This window comes from Oncorhynchus gorbuscha, linkage group LG26 (genome assembly GCF_021184085.1).
Source record: "Oncorhynchus gorbuscha isolate QuinsamMale2020 ecotype Even-year linkage group LG26, OgorEven_v1.0, whole genome shotgun sequence".
NCBI classification, from domain to species: Eukaryota; Metazoa; Chordata; class Actinopteri; order Salmoniformes; family Salmonidae; genus Oncorhynchus; species Oncorhynchus gorbuscha.
The window spans coordinates 21,420,109-21,439,312 of NC_060198.1; the positions used below are offsets into that span (position 1 = coordinate 21,420,109).

The 19,204-nt window shown below is 45.6% G+C and overlaps 1 protein-coding gene across 3 annotated transcripts in view; it reads right to left on the minus strand.

Moving 5' to 3' along the window:
* Positions 1–3,460: 3,460 nt before the first annotated feature.
* LOC124015216 (GEM-interacting protein-like) overlaps positions 3,461–19,204 on the minus strand; it is a 46,312-nt gene continuing 30,568 nt past the window's right edge. For 2 of the 3 annotated variants that reach the window (XM_046330260.1, XM_046330261.1), the window contains 14 exons: positions 18,008–18,115; positions 16,898–16,978; positions 16,616–16,780; positions 16,303–16,440; positions 15,691–15,881; positions 15,187–15,317; positions 14,895–14,990; positions 14,204–14,364; positions 12,600–12,776; positions 12,299–12,436; positions 7,962–8,164; positions 6,646–6,979; positions 4,888–4,990; positions 3,461–4,494 (listed from right to left, as the gene is read on the minus strand). In XM_046330260.1, coding sequence (XP_046186216.1) covers positions 3,809–4,494; positions 4,888–4,990; positions 6,646–6,979; positions 7,962–8,164; positions 12,299–12,436; positions 12,600–12,776; positions 14,204–14,364; positions 14,895–14,990; positions 15,187–15,317; positions 15,691–15,881; positions 16,303–16,440; positions 16,616–16,780; positions 16,898–16,978; positions 18,008–18,115 — 2,712 coding nt within the window. In that variant the 3' untranslated portion in view covers positions 3,461–3,808. The remainder of the gene's footprint in view (positions 4,495–4,887; positions 4,991–6,645; positions 6,980–7,961; positions 8,165–12,298; positions 12,437–12,599; positions 12,777–14,203; positions 14,365–14,894; positions 14,991–15,186; positions 15,318–15,690; positions 15,882–16,302; positions 16,441–16,615; positions 16,781–16,897; positions 16,979–18,007; positions 18,116–19,204) is intronic. The other variant, XM_046330262.1, reaches the window with a different exon arrangement.

Genomic DNA, 19,204 nt, shown 5'->3' on the forward strand with positions numbered 1-19,204 from the left:
ACTTAGGACACTATAAAGAGGCCTTTCTACGGACTCTGAAAAGCACCAAAAGAAAAAAGACAGCACTACAGGGAGACAAGACGGACAGCTGATCGTCCTCGCAGTGGCAGACCACGTGTAACAACACCTGCACAGTACATTCGGTACATCAGAACATCACACCTGCGGGACAGGTACAGGATAACAACAACTGCCCGAGTTACACCAGGGACGCACAATCTATGCTGAGTAAACATTTTTTTTTTAATTCTGAAAATGCTAACGTTAGCATTTCTTGGCAGTGATATTTCTACCAAAACCAAAGTGTGGATTGCAGTCACGCCTTAGAGCAGTCTATAGACTGCGTGCGAGGTAGGGAAACAAATATCTGAATTCATAACTTCGCTGAATTATCCCATTATGTTTAAAGAGTCACTACCTTTAAAGGCCCAGTAAAAGTGCCGCCAAACGAAGCCGTGTGAAAATAGTCTGTGGTTAAAGGACTGAAGCACTGGAAGCATTTTAAAGTTATAGATGTAACATTTATATCTGCAAATCATACATGGAACACATCTACCTCAATCACATAGGCCTATCGGTAGTAATGGAGGAATAGAGAGAACAACCAAGGTTGACAACATTAGTAAAACATTCACATTACAATAGAGGGCTGCATTCCCGTGGGAGACAGGGTGCGGGACTGCAGTTGGGTTCGGGTTCAGTTTTCGTGAATATATTGATATATTTCCTTAAAGGCCCAGCGCAGTCAAACACTAGATTTTCCGGTGTTTCATATATATATTTCCACAATATGAGTTTGAAATAATACGAGGTTGAAATAATAATGTGAAATTGTGAAAATTATGATAATGCCATTCTACTTTTAAAAAATTGCCTGTTTTGGTGGGACGAAGTTTTGGCCTGCCTGGGGGTAAATGAGTTAATAGACCATTAAGAAAGAGCTCCAAACCTTCTGTCAACAACAGCTACTGTAGTTTTTTAGGTTTCCCCTCCCACCCAGACCACTCCTAGACAGTCCTAGCAAAATTATTTCTTGAGAAATTTCTCTTTGCTAAGAAGCTATTTTTTGTTTCTTTTTGACCATTTTAAGGTTACCCAGAAATGATTTGATATTGAGATAAAAACATCTGCATTGCACCTTTAAACATCCTGTGTTGTGTCCTTGTTCTTTTACCATTGATACTGTATATTCTAGGCTATTTTCAGACCTTAAGGAGCATCAGGTACAGCTGGACTGTCTACCAATGGCATGTCCATCTTCTTGTGAAAAGTTACACTGGTCACTCAAAACATTTCTAAAGTACCTATAAAGTGTAAATAGCACACACTTTAGACGAGGCCATGCAAAAAGACATAACTAATGATTATTAAATTGTTTAAATGACCTATATTAAACGTCTTCTGAATGAAGTAATGATGAATAAATGATGAATAATCTATTTACTAATCCATTACAAATTCTTTATTACGTGGAGTTATTATGAAGTGCTACCAGAGTTTCTATTGGATATATTCAGGTAGGTCCCTCCCCGCTTGGTTCAGTTTGGTTTCTGTTGAAGACAGACAGTGTGCATGACTGGAATTTTCATGGAAGTCCTTCTGTTAATTATCATTACTGCACATGTTTTGATGCAAATTATACATACAGTATAGGCCTTAATTATGTAAAGTCAAGATTTGGCCCTGTATATAGACAGTGCGTATGGACAGTGTGCGAGTAGGCCCTTTGATGAGCTTTTCATTTATGTGCATCACTGTGATGAGTTACAGTACCAGTCAAAAGTGTGGACACACCTACTCATTCAAGGGTTTTTCTTCATTTTTTTACTATTATCTACATTGTAGAATAATAGTGAAGTCATCAAAACTATGAAGTGACTCATATGGAATCATGTAGTAACCAAAAAAGTGTTAAATCTAAATATATTTTATATCTGAGAATCTTCAAAGTAGCCACCCTTTGTCTTGATGACAGCTTTGCACACTGGTATTCTCTCAACCAGCTTCATGAGGAATGCTTTTCCAACAGTCGAAGGAGTTCCCACATATGCTGAGCACTTGTTGTCTGCTTTTCCTTCATTCTATGGTCCAACTCAACCAAACCCCCCCAAAAAATGATATAGTACCAGTAAGCGCAAACCAGATGGGATGGCGTATCGCTGCAGAATGCTGTGGTAGCCATGCTGCTTATGTGTTGTTGTTTTTTTAAACGTGCCTTGAATTCCGCGAACCGGGAGACCCATGGGGCGGCGCACAATTGGGCCAGTTTCGTCCGGCTTAGGGGAGGGTTTGGCCGGCAGGGATGTCCTTGTCCCATCGTGCAGTAGCGACTCCTGTGGCGGGCACGCTGACATGGTCGCCAGGTGCACAGTGTTTCCTCCGACATATTGGTGCGGCTAGCTTCCGGGTTAAGTGGGCATTGTGTTAAGAAGCAGTGCGGCTTGGTTGAGTTGTGTTTCGGAGGATGCACGGCTCTCTATCGTCGTCTCTCCCAAGTCCGTAAGGGAGTTGCAGCGATGAAACAAGACTGTAACTACCAATTGGATACCACAAAATTAGGGAGAAAATGGGGTAAAAGAAAAGTGTGCCTTGATTTTTAAATAAATCACTGACAGTGTCACCAGCAAAGCACCATCACTCCTCCTCCTCCATGTTTCATGGTGGGAACCACACATGCAGAGAACATCTGTTCACCTACTCTGCTTCTTACAAAGACACGGCGGTTGGAACAAAAAAATCTAAAATTTGGACTCATCAGACCAAAGGACAGATTTCCACCTGTCTAATGTCCATTACTCGTGTTTCTTGGCCCAAGCAAGTCTCTTCTTATTATTGGTGTCCTTTAGTAGTGGTTTCTTTGCAGCAATTCGACCATGAAGGCCTGATTCACGCAGTCTCTTCTGAACAGTTGATGTTGGGATGTGTCTGTTACTTGAACTCTGTGAAACAGTTATTTGGGCTGCAAACAGAGTTGCAGTTAACTCTAATGAACTTATCCTCTGCAGCAGAGGTAACTCTGGGTCTTCCTTTCCTGTGTCGGTCCACATGGTTTATGTGACTGCACTTGAAGGAACATTAAAAAATTCTTGACATTTTCCGGGTTGACTGACCTTCCTGTCTTAAAGTAATTATTTTTGCTTATTTGAGGTGTTTTTGCCAGAATATGGACTTCATCTTTTACCAAATAGGCCTATCTTCTGTATACCACCACTACCTTGTCACAACACGATTGGCTCAAACGCAATAAGAAGGAAAGAAATTCCACAAATTAACTTTGAACAAGGCACATCTGTTAATTGAAATGCATTCCAGGTCACTACCTCATGAAGCTGGTTGAGAGAATGCCAAGCGTGTGCAAAGCTGTCATCAAGGCAAAGGGTGGCTACTTTGAAAAATATAAAATATATTTTGTTCAACACTTTTTTTGGTTACTACATGATTCCATATGTGTTATTTCATAGTTTTGATGTCTTCACTATTATTCTACAATGTAGAAAATAGTCAAAAATAAAGAAAAACCCTTGAATGAGTAGGTGTGTCCAAACTTTTGACTGGTACTGTTCTGTATTTATGAGTATTCTGGAGTAATCATGTATGTTCTGTATTTATGAGTATTCTGGAGTAATCATGAGCGGATATACATTTTCACTGTATTTGTAAAAAAACATTTGAAGTTACACAGTACAATTCATCCCTTCTAGGGGTTTAACCATAGAAATAGAATCCTGCCAGTCACGAAACGATTTGAAAGAGGAATGTCCATTCTTGAATGTGGTTCTAATTCTATGGTTTAAAGTTTCATCCTTCCTCAGACAAAGTGTTGCTGCAGTCCTGAGGGGCTGCGTCTGAGCTTCAGTCCTGACAGGATCCTCTGGCCCGGGCCACTCAGACCCTCCTCTCCGACCTGTCTCCGCCTCTCACTCAACCACCCCTGACAGTTATTGGACTGGTTCACGTTCAGCTGAGACAATGTGGCTAACCGACTCCTAAGGCACACCTCCTGAGCACCGGTGCTCGGTGTCGCTACTGCTGTTGCAGCTATTGAGGGTTCTACTACCACTGTCCCTGCCCGCAGTCTGCCCTGTGGAACCTCATATGGGCGTGTCTTCTCTCTTTCTGTCTGGTTCTCTGGTGCGTGGCCTCCAGCCTGGCTGAGCAGGTGGTAGGCGGTGGTCTCGGGGTGGAGCTCCAATCGAAGGCTTCTCCTTCTCGGGCTACCAGGGTCAGGGGAGGGGCAACGACTGCTGTCTTCGCTCCTCGACTGGTTTCTCCTCCTCTCTTCCTCTTCATCCTCCTCTTCCCCGAGCAGCCCTGCCCTGGTAGTGCCCGCAGAGCGGCGGAGACCCAGGGTGGGCTGGCGCCGGTATTTGACAGGCTGCCTACTGAAGTGGCTCTGTGGCTGGGTCCCCACAGAGGGAGAGTCCCCTGGTTCTAGACCCCACACCAGATCACCCAGAGCAGCAGCCTCTGCTGATGCCCCCCTCACAGCCACGACTGGGGAAACAAAGGGGAGGAGAGAGGGGAGGAGAGGCGACATTAAGGCAAACCAGAGAAACACAGATTAATCACTGTATTTCACTTTTAGCTTGGCAAAGTAAATACTCTGTCTCTTTCTATCATAACATGTGTGAGTATAGCCTTGCTTTTGAGAGTGTTGAATTTTGGCAAAAGAAAGCAGAAAATGCATACAGTCAAGTCAGCAGAGGGCGCTATAACATGACAAAAACAGTGAGCAGCAAGCAGACAAAATATCTGATGGTAGCAGAGAAAGGTTTTGTAAAGAAATGACAGATCAGATAAGAACAGCAAAGTCCTCTAGCCCACTTGTTTACCAACAATACCCATTAATCCAATCATTCCTCTGATACTAAAGTATATCCTACCTACCGGCTCTCTCATTGGCTTCAGGGCTGAGCTGGTCCACTGCCTCATTGGATGACGACTTGTCAGATATATAACCCTCACTCAAGTCTCTCTTGATTGTGCGAGTCTGTTGAAATGACACAAACTCTAAGTTTTGAGGAATAGATACCAGATATTTGGGTAGGAAGTGTTGGGAATGGAATGCTGTAGCGAGATACATACTATAGCTCTAGGTATAGAAAGTGAACCCCAATGGATTAAAGAGATATTGGCAGGTAAATTGTGGATGTTGAGTAGCCTATTCAGTAAACAGGGATTTTTATTCTTATTGAATAAAATCAAGTTGTGGTCACTGGTTCTCCTTAGTTCTATTTTTCAGGCAAAACATTTTATAAATTCCTGTGTCCCTAAACAACTCCAAATTAACATGTAGAGGGCAGGGCACTAACCTTCTCTTCCACCCCCACACCTCCCAGTATTTACCAGTGGTCAGTGTTGTGTATTTAGTGGCCAAGAACACCAATGCTAGGGCTGTGTCTCAATAGCTTTAACTTGCTTCCTCTTCTCATGTCCTTTCCTACCCATGAAACCTACAGTTTCCACAGTATCCAGTGCTTTGGCCTATCAGTGGCAATGAATGAGAGGAGAAAGGAAACAAAGTAATTGTACACTAGAGGAGGAAGAACAGGAAGAATTTGACAATCATTTGACTATATTTCACAGAGAAAGCCATTGACCAGTATTGAAATCCAGCCAGGGTAGATCTGGTCAGGAAAGGAAGGGTCAGATCAAAGTCCAGTTAGAGGTAAACACACACACACGCACGCACGCACGCACGCACACGCACACACACCAATGTTGCACTGTGTTAAGCTTCACAAAAAAAGGATGTAATCCCTTCCGGATTGGCAACAGCAGCGTCACAGCATGGCGAGCCAGGAGCATTAAAGGGGCAATCTGGGTTTTGTACATCTGTTTTGGGACTTTGAATACATTATATAGCCATTGACTCTTGAAGAATATTCCTTATAAATGCCTTATTAGTTACATTTCTTCAGCCCCATCCCTCAGCTGTTTACCAAAAAAAGTGACTGGAGTGACCGCTTTCTTGTTGTTTGAATCCCAGATTACCTCTTTGAGACAACGACAGGTAACAGAAGCAAAAGGAAGGAAAGCAGCTCAAGGCAGCAGGCTGAGGCTGAACTCCATGAACCCTGGCTGTGAGGCAGACTTGGGTTCAAATACTATTTGAAATATGTCAAATACTTTGAGCACTCCTTCCTGGAGTGTCAGATGGGCTGGGTGGGCAGATGGGCTGTGACTATTATATTGGTACTATTGCGGCAGGCAAGCTCAATGAAGCCTGGCGAAAGTATTTTAAATAATTTCGAATAGTATCTGAACCCAGGTCTGACTGTAGGGCATCAGGGGCAGTCCCAATGTTACTTAGACTTAGAGGACCAATCACTGGCTGACAAACCTACAGCTGCCAGACGTGTGATCAAGAGGCCTCAGATTCAAAATTAAGTGTTTGATTGAGGTTAACATTGCCCTCTTATTCAAAACCTTGAAAAACATTGGAGAAAATCTGTATTTAAATGAACTTCAGAATAGGGGGTCTATGAAAATATTTTTAAAGTATATATTTGTCTATCAGCCCAGGGTTAACCCATCTGTTAACCAGACCTGGGTTCAAATGTTATGTTTGAATTAAAAATACTTAAGCTGCACCTGATTGAGCTTGTCTGACACAATGGTATCCACCCTCAGTGTGTCCCTTACCTCTAGAGAGCGGGGGCATTCTCTGGAGAAGGCTCCTCCTGCGGGGGGGTCCTGAGAGCCAGGGTCAGCCCCTGCAACAGTCTTCTGGGCCCCGCCTGAACACGTCGCCCGGGGAGGGGTGTCAGGGATGGGGGTGGTGGGGGCGGGAGGTGGAGTGTCGAAGATGTGTTGGTGGTGTGTGATGAGGAACTCCACCAGTAGGGACTGGTAGGTGGTCTCCAGTAGGGCCACCATGGACACGTCTACAGACACCAGCGGGCGCAGCAAGGTCGGACCAAACACGATGCCCAGGTTACTGGGAGACATCTTGTTCTCCTCGTAGTTCTCTGATACTCTGGGGAGAGAGAGAGGGAATGTGAAATGAGTGAAGTAAAGAGAGGATAGAGTATGGTCCAAAAAATACCATCTGGAGGAGGGCTCGGCACCCCTCTTATGACCATGTGACCGACCGTTCTGCTGCATGCAACAATAATCTGTTTTCCCAGTGAGCTGAAGCAGAGGAATAACTTTGGGGAGCTAACACAAGTCTATGAGCATGGTTCACTGAGCCATCTCCACAACAACCAGGTTTGCTAATTGTGAGGTGACGCATCATGTGCTGCAGTGTGCAGTAGTATCTGTGTAGGTGACGCATCATGTGCTGCAGTGTGCAGTAGTATTTGTGTAGGTGACGCATCATGTTCTGCAGTGTGCAGTAGTATCTGTGTAGGTAATGCATCATGTGCTGCAGTGTGCAGTAGTATCTGTGTAGGTGATGCATCATGTGCTGCAGTGTGCAGTGGTATCTGTGTAGGTGACGCATCATGTGCTGCAGTACGTAGTGGTATCTGTGTAGGTGACACATGTGCTGCAGTGTGTAGTAGTATCTCTGTAGGTGACATTTGCTGCAGTGTGTAGGTGACGCATCATGTGCTGCAGTGCGTAGTAGTATCTGTGTAGGTGACGCATCATGTGCTGCAGTGTGCAGTAGTATCTGTGTAGGTGACACATCAAGTGCTGCAGTGTGCAGTAGTATCTGTGTAGGTGACACATCATGTGCTGCAGTGTGCAGTAGTATCTGTGTAGGTGACGCATCATGTGCTGTAGTATCTGTGTAGGTGACACATGTGCTGCACTGTGTAGTAGTATCTGTGTAGGTGACGCATCATATGCTGCACTGTGTAGTAGCGTAGTACCTGTGGAGGTGACGCATCATATGCTGCACTGTGTAGTAGCGTAGTACCTGTGGAGGTGACGCATCATATGCTGCACGGTGTAGTAGCGTAGTACCTGTGAAGGTGACGCATCATATGCTGAAGTGTGTAGTAGCGTAGTACCTGTGGAGGTGACGCATCATATGCTGCAGTGTGTAGTAGCGGTATGGGGGCAGTCTCCCCAGCAGGTCTCTCAGGCTATATGTGAGGTCCTCCACTATCCCAGGAGTCTCTGCTGTCGCCTCCCTCTCACTGAGACGCTGGATCTCCTTGCCCACCCAGATGAAGTCATTGTACAGGTCAAAGGTCAACAGCGGCTCTGGAAGCTGAGGATGAAGATGGTTTTATTTCTAATAAATAATGTCAATAGATTGTTATCCACACATAATAATAATAAATGCATCGATGCATCGACTGACAATTGTACCACATGATGTTCACTAAAAGGGAAATCCTGAGATACGATATGTCCATATTACTTATAGGCTGGCATAATCATGAAGGGGAGCTTTGTGTGAGAGTTTAAATAACAGTGTATGTCCATTCGACACTTAATTGTCTTTATTACCTGTGTCGTTGGCTCTACAGTATATTGTCTGTATTAACTGTATCATTGGCTCTACAGTATACTGTCTGTATTAACTATATCATTGGCTCTACAGTATATTGTCTGTATTAACTATATTGTTGGCTCTACAGTATATTGTCTGTATTAACTGTATTGTTGGCTCTACAGTATACTGTCTGTATTAACTACATCTTTGCCTCTACAGTATATTGTCTTTATTAACTATATTGTTGGCTCAAAATCAAATAAAATCCAATTTTATTTGTCACATACACATGGTTAGCAGATGTTAATGCGAGTGTAGGGAAATGCTTGTGCTTCTAGTTCCGACAATGCAGTGATAACCAACAAGTAATCTAACTAACAATTCCAAAACTACTGTCTTATACACAGTGTAAGGGGATAAAGAATATGTACATAAGGATATATGAATGAGTGATGGTACAGAGCAGCATACAGTAGATGGTATCGAGTACAGTATATACATATGAGATGAGTATGTAGACAAAGTAAACAAGGTGGCATAGTTAAAGTGGTTAGTGATACATGTATTACATAAGGATGCAGTCGGTGATGTAGAGTACAGTATATACGTATGCATATAAATAAATAAATAAATATATGCCATTTAGCAGACGCTTTTATCCAAAGCGACTTACAGTCATGTGTGCATACATTCTACGTATGAGATGAATAATGTAGGGTAAGTAACATTATATAAGGTAGCATTGTTTAAAGTGGCTAGTGATATATTTACATAATTTCCCATCAATTCCCATTATTAAAGTGGCTGGAGTTGGGTCAGTGTCAATGACAGTGTGTTGGCAGCAGCCACTCAATGTTAGTGGTGGCTGTTTAACAGTCTGATGGCCTTGAGATAGAAGCTGTTTTTCAGTCTCTCGGTCCCAGCTTTGATGCACCTGTACTGACCTCGCCTTCTGGATGATAGCGGGGTGAACAGGCAGTGGTTCGGGTGGTTGATGTCCTTGATGATCTTTATGGCCTTCCTGTAACATCGGGTGGTGTAGGTGTCCTGGAGGGCAGGTAGTTTGCCCCCGGTGATGCGTTGTGCAGACCTCACTACCCTCTGGAGAGCCTTACGGTTGAGGGCGGAGCAGTTGCCGTACCAGGCGGTGATACAGCCCGCCAGGATGCTCTCGATTGTGCATCTGTAGAAATTTGTGAGTGCTTTTGGTGACAAGCCGAATTTCTACAGCCTCCTGAGGTTGAAGAGGCGCTGCTGCGCCTTCTTCACGACGCTGTCAGTGTGAGTGGACCAATTCAGTTTGTCTGTGATGTGCATGCCGAGGAACTTAAAACTTGCTACCCTCTCCACTACTGTTCCATCGATGTGGATAGGGGGGTGTTCCCTCTGCTGTTTCCTGAAGTCCACAATCATCTCCTTAGTTTTGTTGACGTTGAGTGTGAGGTTATTTTCCTGACACCACACTCCGAGGGCCCTCACCTCCTCCCTGTAGGCCGTCTCGTCGTTGTTGGTAATCAAGCCTACCACTGTTGTGTCGTCCGCAAACTTGATGATTGAGTTGGAGGCGTGCGTGGCCACGCAGTCGTGGGTGAACAGGGAGTACAGGAGAGGGCTCAGAACGCACCCTTGTGGGGCCCCGTGTTGAGGATCAGCGGGGAGGAGATGTTGTTGCCTACCCTCACCACCTGGGGGCGGCCCGTCAGGAAGTCCAGTACCCAGTTGCACAGGGCGGGGTCGAGACCCAGGGTCTCGAGCTTGATGACGAGCTTGGAGGGTACTATGGTGTTGAATGCCGAGCTGTAGTCGATGAACAGCATTCTCACATAGGTATTCCTCTTGTCCAGGTGGGTTAGGGCAGTGTGCAGTGTGGTTGAGATTGCATCGTCTGTGGACCTATTTGGGCGGTAAGCAAATTGGAGTGGGTCTAGGGTGTCAGGTAGGGTGGAGGTGATATGATCCTTGACTAGTCTCTCAAAGCACTTCATGATGACGGAAGTGAGTGCTACGGGGCGGTAGTCGTTTAGCTCAGTTACCTTAGCTTTCTTGGGAACAGGAACAATGGTGGCCCTCTTGAAGCATGTGGGAACAGCAGACTGGTATAGGGATTGATTGAATATGTCCGTAAACACACCGACCAGCTGGTCTGCGCATGCTCTGAGGGCGCGGCTGGGGATGCCGTCTGGGCCTGCAGCCTTGCGAGGGTTAACACGTTTAAATGTCTTACTCACCTCGTCTGCAGTGAAGGAGAGACCGCATGTTTTCGTTGCAGGCCGTGTCAGTTGTATTGTCCTCAAAGCGGGCAAAAAAGTTATTTAGTCTGCCTGGGAGCAAGACATCCTGGTCCGTGACTGGGCTGGGTTTCTTCTTGTAGTCCGTGATTGACTGTAGACCCTGCCACATGCCTCTTGTGTCTGAGCCATTGAATTGAGATTCCACTTTGTCTCTGTACTGACGCTTAGCTTGTTTAATAGCCTTGCGGAGGGAATAGCTGCATTGTTTATAATCGGACATGTTACCAGACACCTTGCCCTGATTAAAAGCAGTAGTTCGCGCTTTCAGTTTCACGCGAATGCTGCCATCAATCCACGGTTTCTGGTTAGGGAATGTTTTTATCGTTGCTATGGGAACGACATCTTCGACGCACGTTCTAATGAACTCTCACACCGAATCAGCGTATTCGTCAATATTTTTATCTGACGCAATACGAAACATGTCCCAGTCCACGTGATGGAAGCAGTCTTGGAGTGTGGAGTCAGCTTGGTCTGACCAGTGTTGGACAGACCTCAGCGCGGGAGCCTCTTGTTTTAGTTTCTGCCTGTAGGCAGGGATCAGCAAAATGGAGTCGTGGTCAGCTTTTCCGAAAGGGAGGCGGGGCAGGGCCTTATATGCGTCGTGGAAGTTAGAGTAACAATGATCCAAGGTTTTACCAACCCTGGTTGCGCAATCGATATGCTGATAAAATTTAGGGAGTCTTGTTTTCAGATTAGCTTTGTTAAAATCCCCAGCTACAATGAATGCAGCCTCCGGATAAATGGTTTCCAGTTTGCAAAGAGTTAAATAAAGTTCGTTCAGAGCCATCGATGTGTCTGCTTGGGGGGGGATATATACGGCTGTGATTATAATCGAAGAGAATTCTCTTGGAAGATAATGCGGTCTACATTTGATTGTGAGGAATTCTAAATCAGGTGAACAGAAGGATTTGAGTTCCTGTATGTTTCCTTCATCACACCATGTCTCGTTAGTCATGAGGCATATGCCCCCGCCACTCTTCTTACCAGAAAGATGTTTGTTTCTGTCGGCGCGATGCGTGGAGAAACCCGTTGGCTGCACCGCATCGGATAGCGTCTTCCCAGTGAGCCGTGTTTCGGTGAAGCATAGGACGTTGCAGTCTCTGATGTCCCTCTGGAATGCCACTCTTGCTCGGATTTCGTCAACCTTGTTGTCAAGAGACTGGACATTGGCAAGAAGAATGCTAGGTAGTGGTGCGCGATGTGCCCTTTTTCGGAGTCTGACCAGAAGACCGCCCCGTTTCCCTCTTTTTCGGAGTCGTTTTCTCGGGTCGCTGTATGCGATCCATTCCGTTGTCCTGTTTGTAAGGCAGAACACAGGATCCGCGTCGCGGAAAACATATTCTTGGTCGTACTGATGGTGAGTTGACGCTGATCTTATATTCAGTAGTTCTTCTCGACTGTATGTAATGAAACCTAAGATGACCTGGGGTACTAATAACACGTAAAAAAACAGAAAACTGCATAGTTTCCTAGGAACGCGAAGCGAGGCGGCCATCTGTGTCGGCGCCGGAAGTACAACTCTACAGTATATTGTCTGTATTAACTGTATCGTTGGCTCTACAGTATATTGTCTGTAATATCAGTGTTCTTTGTTGTCTGGGAAACAGTGAAGTACCTCCTTGAAGAAGTGTTTGAGGACTGAGGTGACGTCATGAGGTGAAAGGTCAGAGAGGTCGACCTGGTCCTTCTGGGTCTCGAAGACCTGACACAGCTTCTGGATGCGAGGCTTCGACCCACTGATACGATACACCCCCTGGGTGGGAGGGATGGATGGATGGGGAGAGGGAGGGACAGAGAAAATAAGAAGGATTGAGTTAAGGGCACTGTACTGTTGCTTCTGCAAAACAGTTTTACTGTTTACTTATTCTTATTCAGTACTTATTCTAAGCCATATTACATCCAGGTTAATACAGTACCTGTAGAGTGAGGGCCCTGCTCTCTATCTCGGCCGTGCAGCGCTGGACCACGAAGGGCACCTCGTCAGGCCGGTCCCGGGGCAACAGGGAGAAACCCACCCCAAACAGAACACCCTTCCTGTTCTCACACTCATGCTGTAACACCTCTAGACACTTCCTGTGAACCGCCATGCCACACTACAGAGACGGCAGGCAGGACAGAGGACATGGATTAGCAAACCACAGGGTGGAGCTCAAATCACACCCTATACAGTGGGGCAAAAAAGTATTTAGTCAGCCACCAATTGTGCAAGTTCTACCCACTTAAAAAGATGAGAGAGGCCTGTAATTTTCAACATAGGTTCAATTCAACCATGACAGACAAAACGAGAAGGAAAAAAATCCAGAAAATCACATTGTAGGATTTTTAATGAATTTATTTGCAAATTATGGTGGAAAATAAGTATTTGGTCAATAACAAAAGTTTATCTCAATACTTTGTTATATACCCTTTGTTGGCAATGACAGAGGTCAAACGTTTTCTGTAAGTCTTCACAAGGTTTTCACACACTGTTGCTGGTATTTTGGCCCCTTCCTCCATGCAGATCTTCTCTAGAGCAGTGATGTTTTGGGGCTGTTGCTGGGCAACACGGACTTTTAACTCCCTCCAAAGATTTTCTATGGGGTTGAGATCTGGAGACTGGCTAGGCTACTCCAGGACCTTGAAATGCTTCTTACGAAGCCATTCCTTCGTTGCCCGGGCAGTGTGTTTGGGATCATTGTCATGCTGAAAGACCCAGCCACGTTTCATCTTTAATGCCCTTGCTGATGGAAGGTTTTCACTCAAAATCTCACGATACATGGCCCCATTCATTCTTTCCTGTCCCCAGATCTGTCGTCCTGGTCCCTTTGCAGAAAAACAGCCCCAAAGCATGATGATTCCACCCCCATGCTTCACAGTAGATATGGTGTTCTTTGGATGCAACTCAGCATTCTTTGTCCTCCAAACATGACAAATTGAGTTTTTACCAAAAAGTTCTATTTTGGTTTCATCTGACCAGAGGACATTCTCCCAATCTTCTTCTGGATCATCCAAATGCTCTCTAGCAAACTTCAGACGGGCCTGGACATGTACTGGCTTAAGCAGGGGGACACGTCTGGCACTGCAGGATTTGAGTCCCTGGCGGCGTAGTGTGTTACTGATGGTAGGCTTTGTTACTTTGGTCCCAGCTCTCTGCAGGTCATTCACTAGGTACCCCCGTGTGGTTCTGGGATTTTTGCTCACTGTTCTTGTGATAATTTTGACCCCACGGGGTGAGATCTTGCGTGGAGTGTACCTATGATGAAAATTACAGGCCTCACACATCTTTTTAAGTGGGAGAACTTGCACAATTGGTGGCTGACTAAATACGTTTTTGCCCCACTGTATACCTGGTTCAACCTGAACCATACTGTGCTGGCGCCACTATGGAGGATAGCGTACAGCTCAGTTCAGCTTGGCATCGGTCAGGCTCTATGGTGTGACTGTGAATCAGGCAATAATGTTATACATTTGTCATTAAAGAGGCTGCCACTTAAATGTCTGTCAGTTGTTCCTCTGTCCTTCTAGTCCTCCTCTTTCTCACCTCCTCACACTCGATGCCGTTGACCACGATGTAATTGTCACACTGTTTGCACTTCACCATCTTGCTCTTCATCTTCCGGAGTCGGTGTGTCAGTGCGGCTCGGGACGTAGTCCGTACCTTCCCCGCCATACCGTTCCCTTCTGGAGTGGAGTCCACACAATCTACGAGGAGCCACAGGACAGGACTCAGTCATGGTGGGAAAAACTACCCACCAAATTTACCCCTAGTTCCAAACAAACCCTACTCCCTAGCAACTCCTGTAGACCTGAGAGGATTGGACAAGTGGAAGAATATGGAAACATTTCCACCTAGCCAATCAGTAGACAAGAAGCAATTGCCACAATGATTATCTAATCCTCTCAGATCTACAGGAGTGGCTAGGGTGTAGGCGTTAGGGCAGTTTTTCCCAAACTCGGTCCTGGGGACCCCAAGGTGTGCACGTTCTTTTGATGTCCTAGCACTACACAGCTGATTAAAATAATCAAAGCTTGATGATGAGTTGGTTGGTTATCTGAATTAGCTGTGTAGTTCTAGGGCAAAAAAACAAAATATGCACCCTTGGGGGTGCCGAGGACCGAGTTTGGGAAACACTGGGTTAGGAGTAGATTCAGAATTCAGCAGGAGAATTTACTTATATAGAGCCATTAGTTGGTGTCTGTTGTGGGAGTTAGGTGATGACTCTGACATTCACCTCCTTCCAGGACGGTGCCTATGTCCCTCTCATCCAGGTCGTCTGATGACATTGTCCCTGTGGAGGGGGCTTTAGGAAGCCTCCTGTTGCCATGGGCTACAGGGTTCAATGTGGGTAAGACACACAGAGAAGGAGGAGAGACCAGTCAAACAGGACAAAGTGAGTTTCCCGTAAGCTTCGTAGCGAATACATTATTTCTCTCCACTACCAAATATGACATCGATGTTTGATGATTGGTCAATCTTCTGAGCATGATTAAATTAAATCTGCCAAATGAAGCACACATGCTTACCTGGGCTGGACAGAGACTCCAGACTGCCTCCGATGCTCTCACTGTCACTGTAGCCCTTACGTTTAACCAGACTTTCTTCAGGCAGGGAGGAGTCCTGTAGAGAACTAGGGTTGCTGGTCTTACGACGGCCACTTGGAGGTGCAACACACAGATTCGGACACACACACATGCACGCACACACACACGCAGGCAAGCACAAACACATGCAGGCAAGCACAAACACATGCAGGCAAGCACAAACACACACACACACACACACACACACACACACACACACACACACACACACACACACACACACACACACACACACACACACACACACACACACACACACACACACACACACACACACACACACACACACACACACAATTAACATTTACAAATAAAATCTTGACAGCAACTCTAAATATAAGATAATAGGCACTAATGGGACAAACAGTATCATCCATTAGAGCCGTAGCCTATAAAGAACAGGACAAATCATCCATCCGTCCGTACCTCTTGTTCTGAGGAACAAACTCCTGGAAGGTGAAGGTTTGTAGGGGCTGTTCTTGGCTTCTCTTCCTAAAGATGTAGAGCAGGTAGGGCTCCCCGGGTTCACACGGCCTGCAGGTCAACTCCAGGTTGTGGTAGCCCAGGGGAACCGGCTCCGTCTGCTGACGCTGGAAGTAGAACATGTTCACTGTGGCCTAGGGGTGGTAGAGGTACATGATAAGCAGGATTATTTGAAAATGATTCATCCCATTGAGCTCAAGATACCTCTGTACCTCAGTTGGTAGAGCATGGCAACGGCAGCATATTCAGTTAAATCCCAATTACCACCTGTATGTAAAATGTATGCACGCATGACTAAGTTGCTTTGGATAAAATGGTCTGATATATTAATATATTATTTAGAAAAGGAGACCTGGGCCATATTTTAATACATTTTTGTTGTTGATGTATAGGCGATTGACAGTCTTAAAAGACTAATTGAAATGGCTACTGGCTGCTTGCCTTGAGTCTATTTACTCTTATGCCCACTCTTATGCTATCACTATCCCTATTATGCACTCCACTTGTTGCATCCAGCACAGGGAACGTCTATCTCCAATAGGCCTGGACACCCACCTCCTTGAGCACAGTGTCCCCCTGGCAGATCAGTTTGCGGGTGTGAACGATGATTTTCTCCTTCAAGCTCTCCAGCTTGTCCTGGTGGTCCTGGGCCTCACACACACACTGTCTGTACTGCATATCTGCCTCCATCACCTGGTTGTATGGGATGAATGAGAGCGGGAGAGAGAGAAAGAGGGAGATAGGCACAGTGAGTCACATGATAACAAAAAAAGAACAATTATAATTTTCCCATTAAAAAAAAATAAACCTAAAAAGTGAGATATGTTTCCGTAAACCCCATGTGGCGGTTGGACCCGCTGTACCACACCTTTGACTGTGCGTCGTCACGTGACTTCCTCCTCTTCTCCAGGGTCTTGTGTCCCGCTGTGAGCTCGTCCCCGGCCTTGGCCGTCACAGCCTTGGTCTTCTCCAGGTCCTCACTGCGCTGCAGGTACTGCTGACGAGCCTTTTTCAGAGCCGCCACCGCCTCATTCTGACCGATGAGAGAAGTTGTTAGTTAACGCAATGTTCTGATCAATGGGATAAGCTGTTAAAACACACAGGCACGTGAGTGCACATACACAGTAGTATCTAAAAAAACAGCACTTACCATCCTCCTCTGTTCTCTGGACCACTGCTCCTTGAACTCCCTGCGCCACTTATCAATCTCATTCTTCTTGGATGCCAGGGCCTTCCGAATTAAGATGTAGGATTAACCACATCATACTAAATCACTTAACATATTATTCCACATTTTCTTGCATACAGGAATGTTTGACACATTGAATAGGCTTGCTAATTGTGCCTGCCTGCCTGTCTGTCTGTCTGTCTGTCTGTCTGTCTGTCTGTCTGTCTGTCTGTCTGTCTGTCTGTCTGTCTGTCTGTCTGTCTGTCTGTCTGTCTGTCTGTCTGTCTGTCTGTCTGTCTGTCTGTCTGTCTGTCAGAGTGCATGCCTGCCTGCCTGTCTGTCAGAGTCCCTGCCTGTCTGTCAGAGTGCCTGCCTGTCTGTCAGAGTGCCTGCCTGCCTGCCTGTCTGTCTGTCAGAGTGCCTGCCTGTCTGAAGGCCAAAGTGCCTGCCTGCCTGTCTGTGTCTGTCAGAGTGCCTGCCTACCTGCCTGTCTGCCTGCCTGCCTGTCTGTCTGTCAGAGTGCCTGCCTGTCTGTCTGTCAGAGTGCCTGCCTGTCTGTCAGAGTGCCTGCCTGCTTGCCTGTCTGTCTGTCTGTCTGTCTGTCTGTCTGTCTGTCTGTCTGTCTGTCTGTCTGTCTGTCTGTCTGTCTGTCTGTCTGTCTGTCTGTCTGTCTGTCTGTCTGTCTGTCAGAGTCCCTGCCTGCCTGCCTGTCTGTCTGTCAGAGTCCCTGCCTGCCTGCCTGTCTGTCAGAGTGCCTGCCTGCCAGTCTGTCAGAGTGCCTGCCTGCCAGTCTGTCAGAGTGCCTGCCTGCCAGTCTGTCAGAGTGCCTGCCTGCCAGTCTGTCAGAGTGCCTGCCTGCCAGTCTGTCAGAGTGCCTGCCTGCCAGTCTGTCAGAGTGCCTGCCTGCCAGTCTGTCAGAGTGCCTGCCTGCCTGTCTGTGTCTGTCAGAGTGCCTGTCTGCCTGTCTGTGTCTGTCAGAGTGCCTGTCTGCGTCTATCAGAGTACCTGCCTGCCTGTCTGTGTCTATCAGAGTACCTGCCTGCCTGTCTGTCAGAGTGCCTGCCGTACCTGCCTGCCTGCCTGCCTGCCTACCTGGTAGCAGCGTTGCTGCAGCAGTTCTGATGTCTGTTTAGTAGATTGGCTGGTCTTCACATCGTGCTCCAGGGCCATGGTGTAGATGTACTGCAGAGGCATCATGTCCTGTAACAACAGCACAGTAAGAACCAGGTCATAGATATAATTTCAATACGTTATTTATTTCAGATATATTAGAGATATTAGATATCAGGAACATTTACTGTCTTCTTGGAAAGCAACTCCAGTGTAGATTTGGCCTTGTGTTTTAGGTCATTGTCCTGCTGAAAGGTAAATTCATCTTCCAGTGTCTGGTGGAAAGCAGACTGAACCAGGTTTTCCTCTAGGATTTTGCCTGTGCTTAGCTCCATTCTGTTTCTTTTTTATCCTGAATAACTCCCCAGTCCTTAACGATTATAAACATACCCATAATATGATTGCAGCTTCCATTTTGCTCGAAAATATGGAGAGTGGTACTCAGTAATGTGTTGTATTGGATTTGCCCCAAACATAACACTTTGTATTCAGTACATAAAGTAAATAGCTTTGCCGCATTTTTTGCAGTATTACTTTAGTGCCTAGTTGCATACAGGATGCATGTCTTGTAATATTTGTATTCTGTACAAGCTTCCTTTTTTTCACTCTGTCAATTAGGTTAGAATTGTTGAGTAACTACAATGTTGTTGATCCATCCTCAGTTTTGTCCTATAACAGCCATTACACTCTTTAACTGTTTTAGTGGTGAAATCCCTGACTGGTTTCCTTCCTCTCCGGCAACTGTATCTTTGTAGTGACTGGGTGTATTGCTACACCATCCAAAGTGTAATTCACCGTGCTCAAAGGGATATTCAATGTCTGTTTTTTTATCCATCTACCAATAGATGCCTTTCTTTGCGAGGCATTGGAAAACCTCCCTGGTCTTTCTGGTTGAATTTTGGTTGAAATTCACTGCTCAAATGAGGGACCTTACAGATAATTGTGTGGGGTACAGAGATGAGGTAGTCATTCAAAAATCATGTTAGACACTACTATTGCACACAGAGTGAATCCATGCAACTTATTATGCGACTTGTTAAGCACATTTTTACTCCTGAACATTTTTAGGCTTGACTCAAATATTTCATCTTTTAATTTTAAATGAATTATTTCCAAAAACATAATTCCACTTTGACATTATGGGATATTGTGTGTAGGCCAGAGACATTTAATCCATTT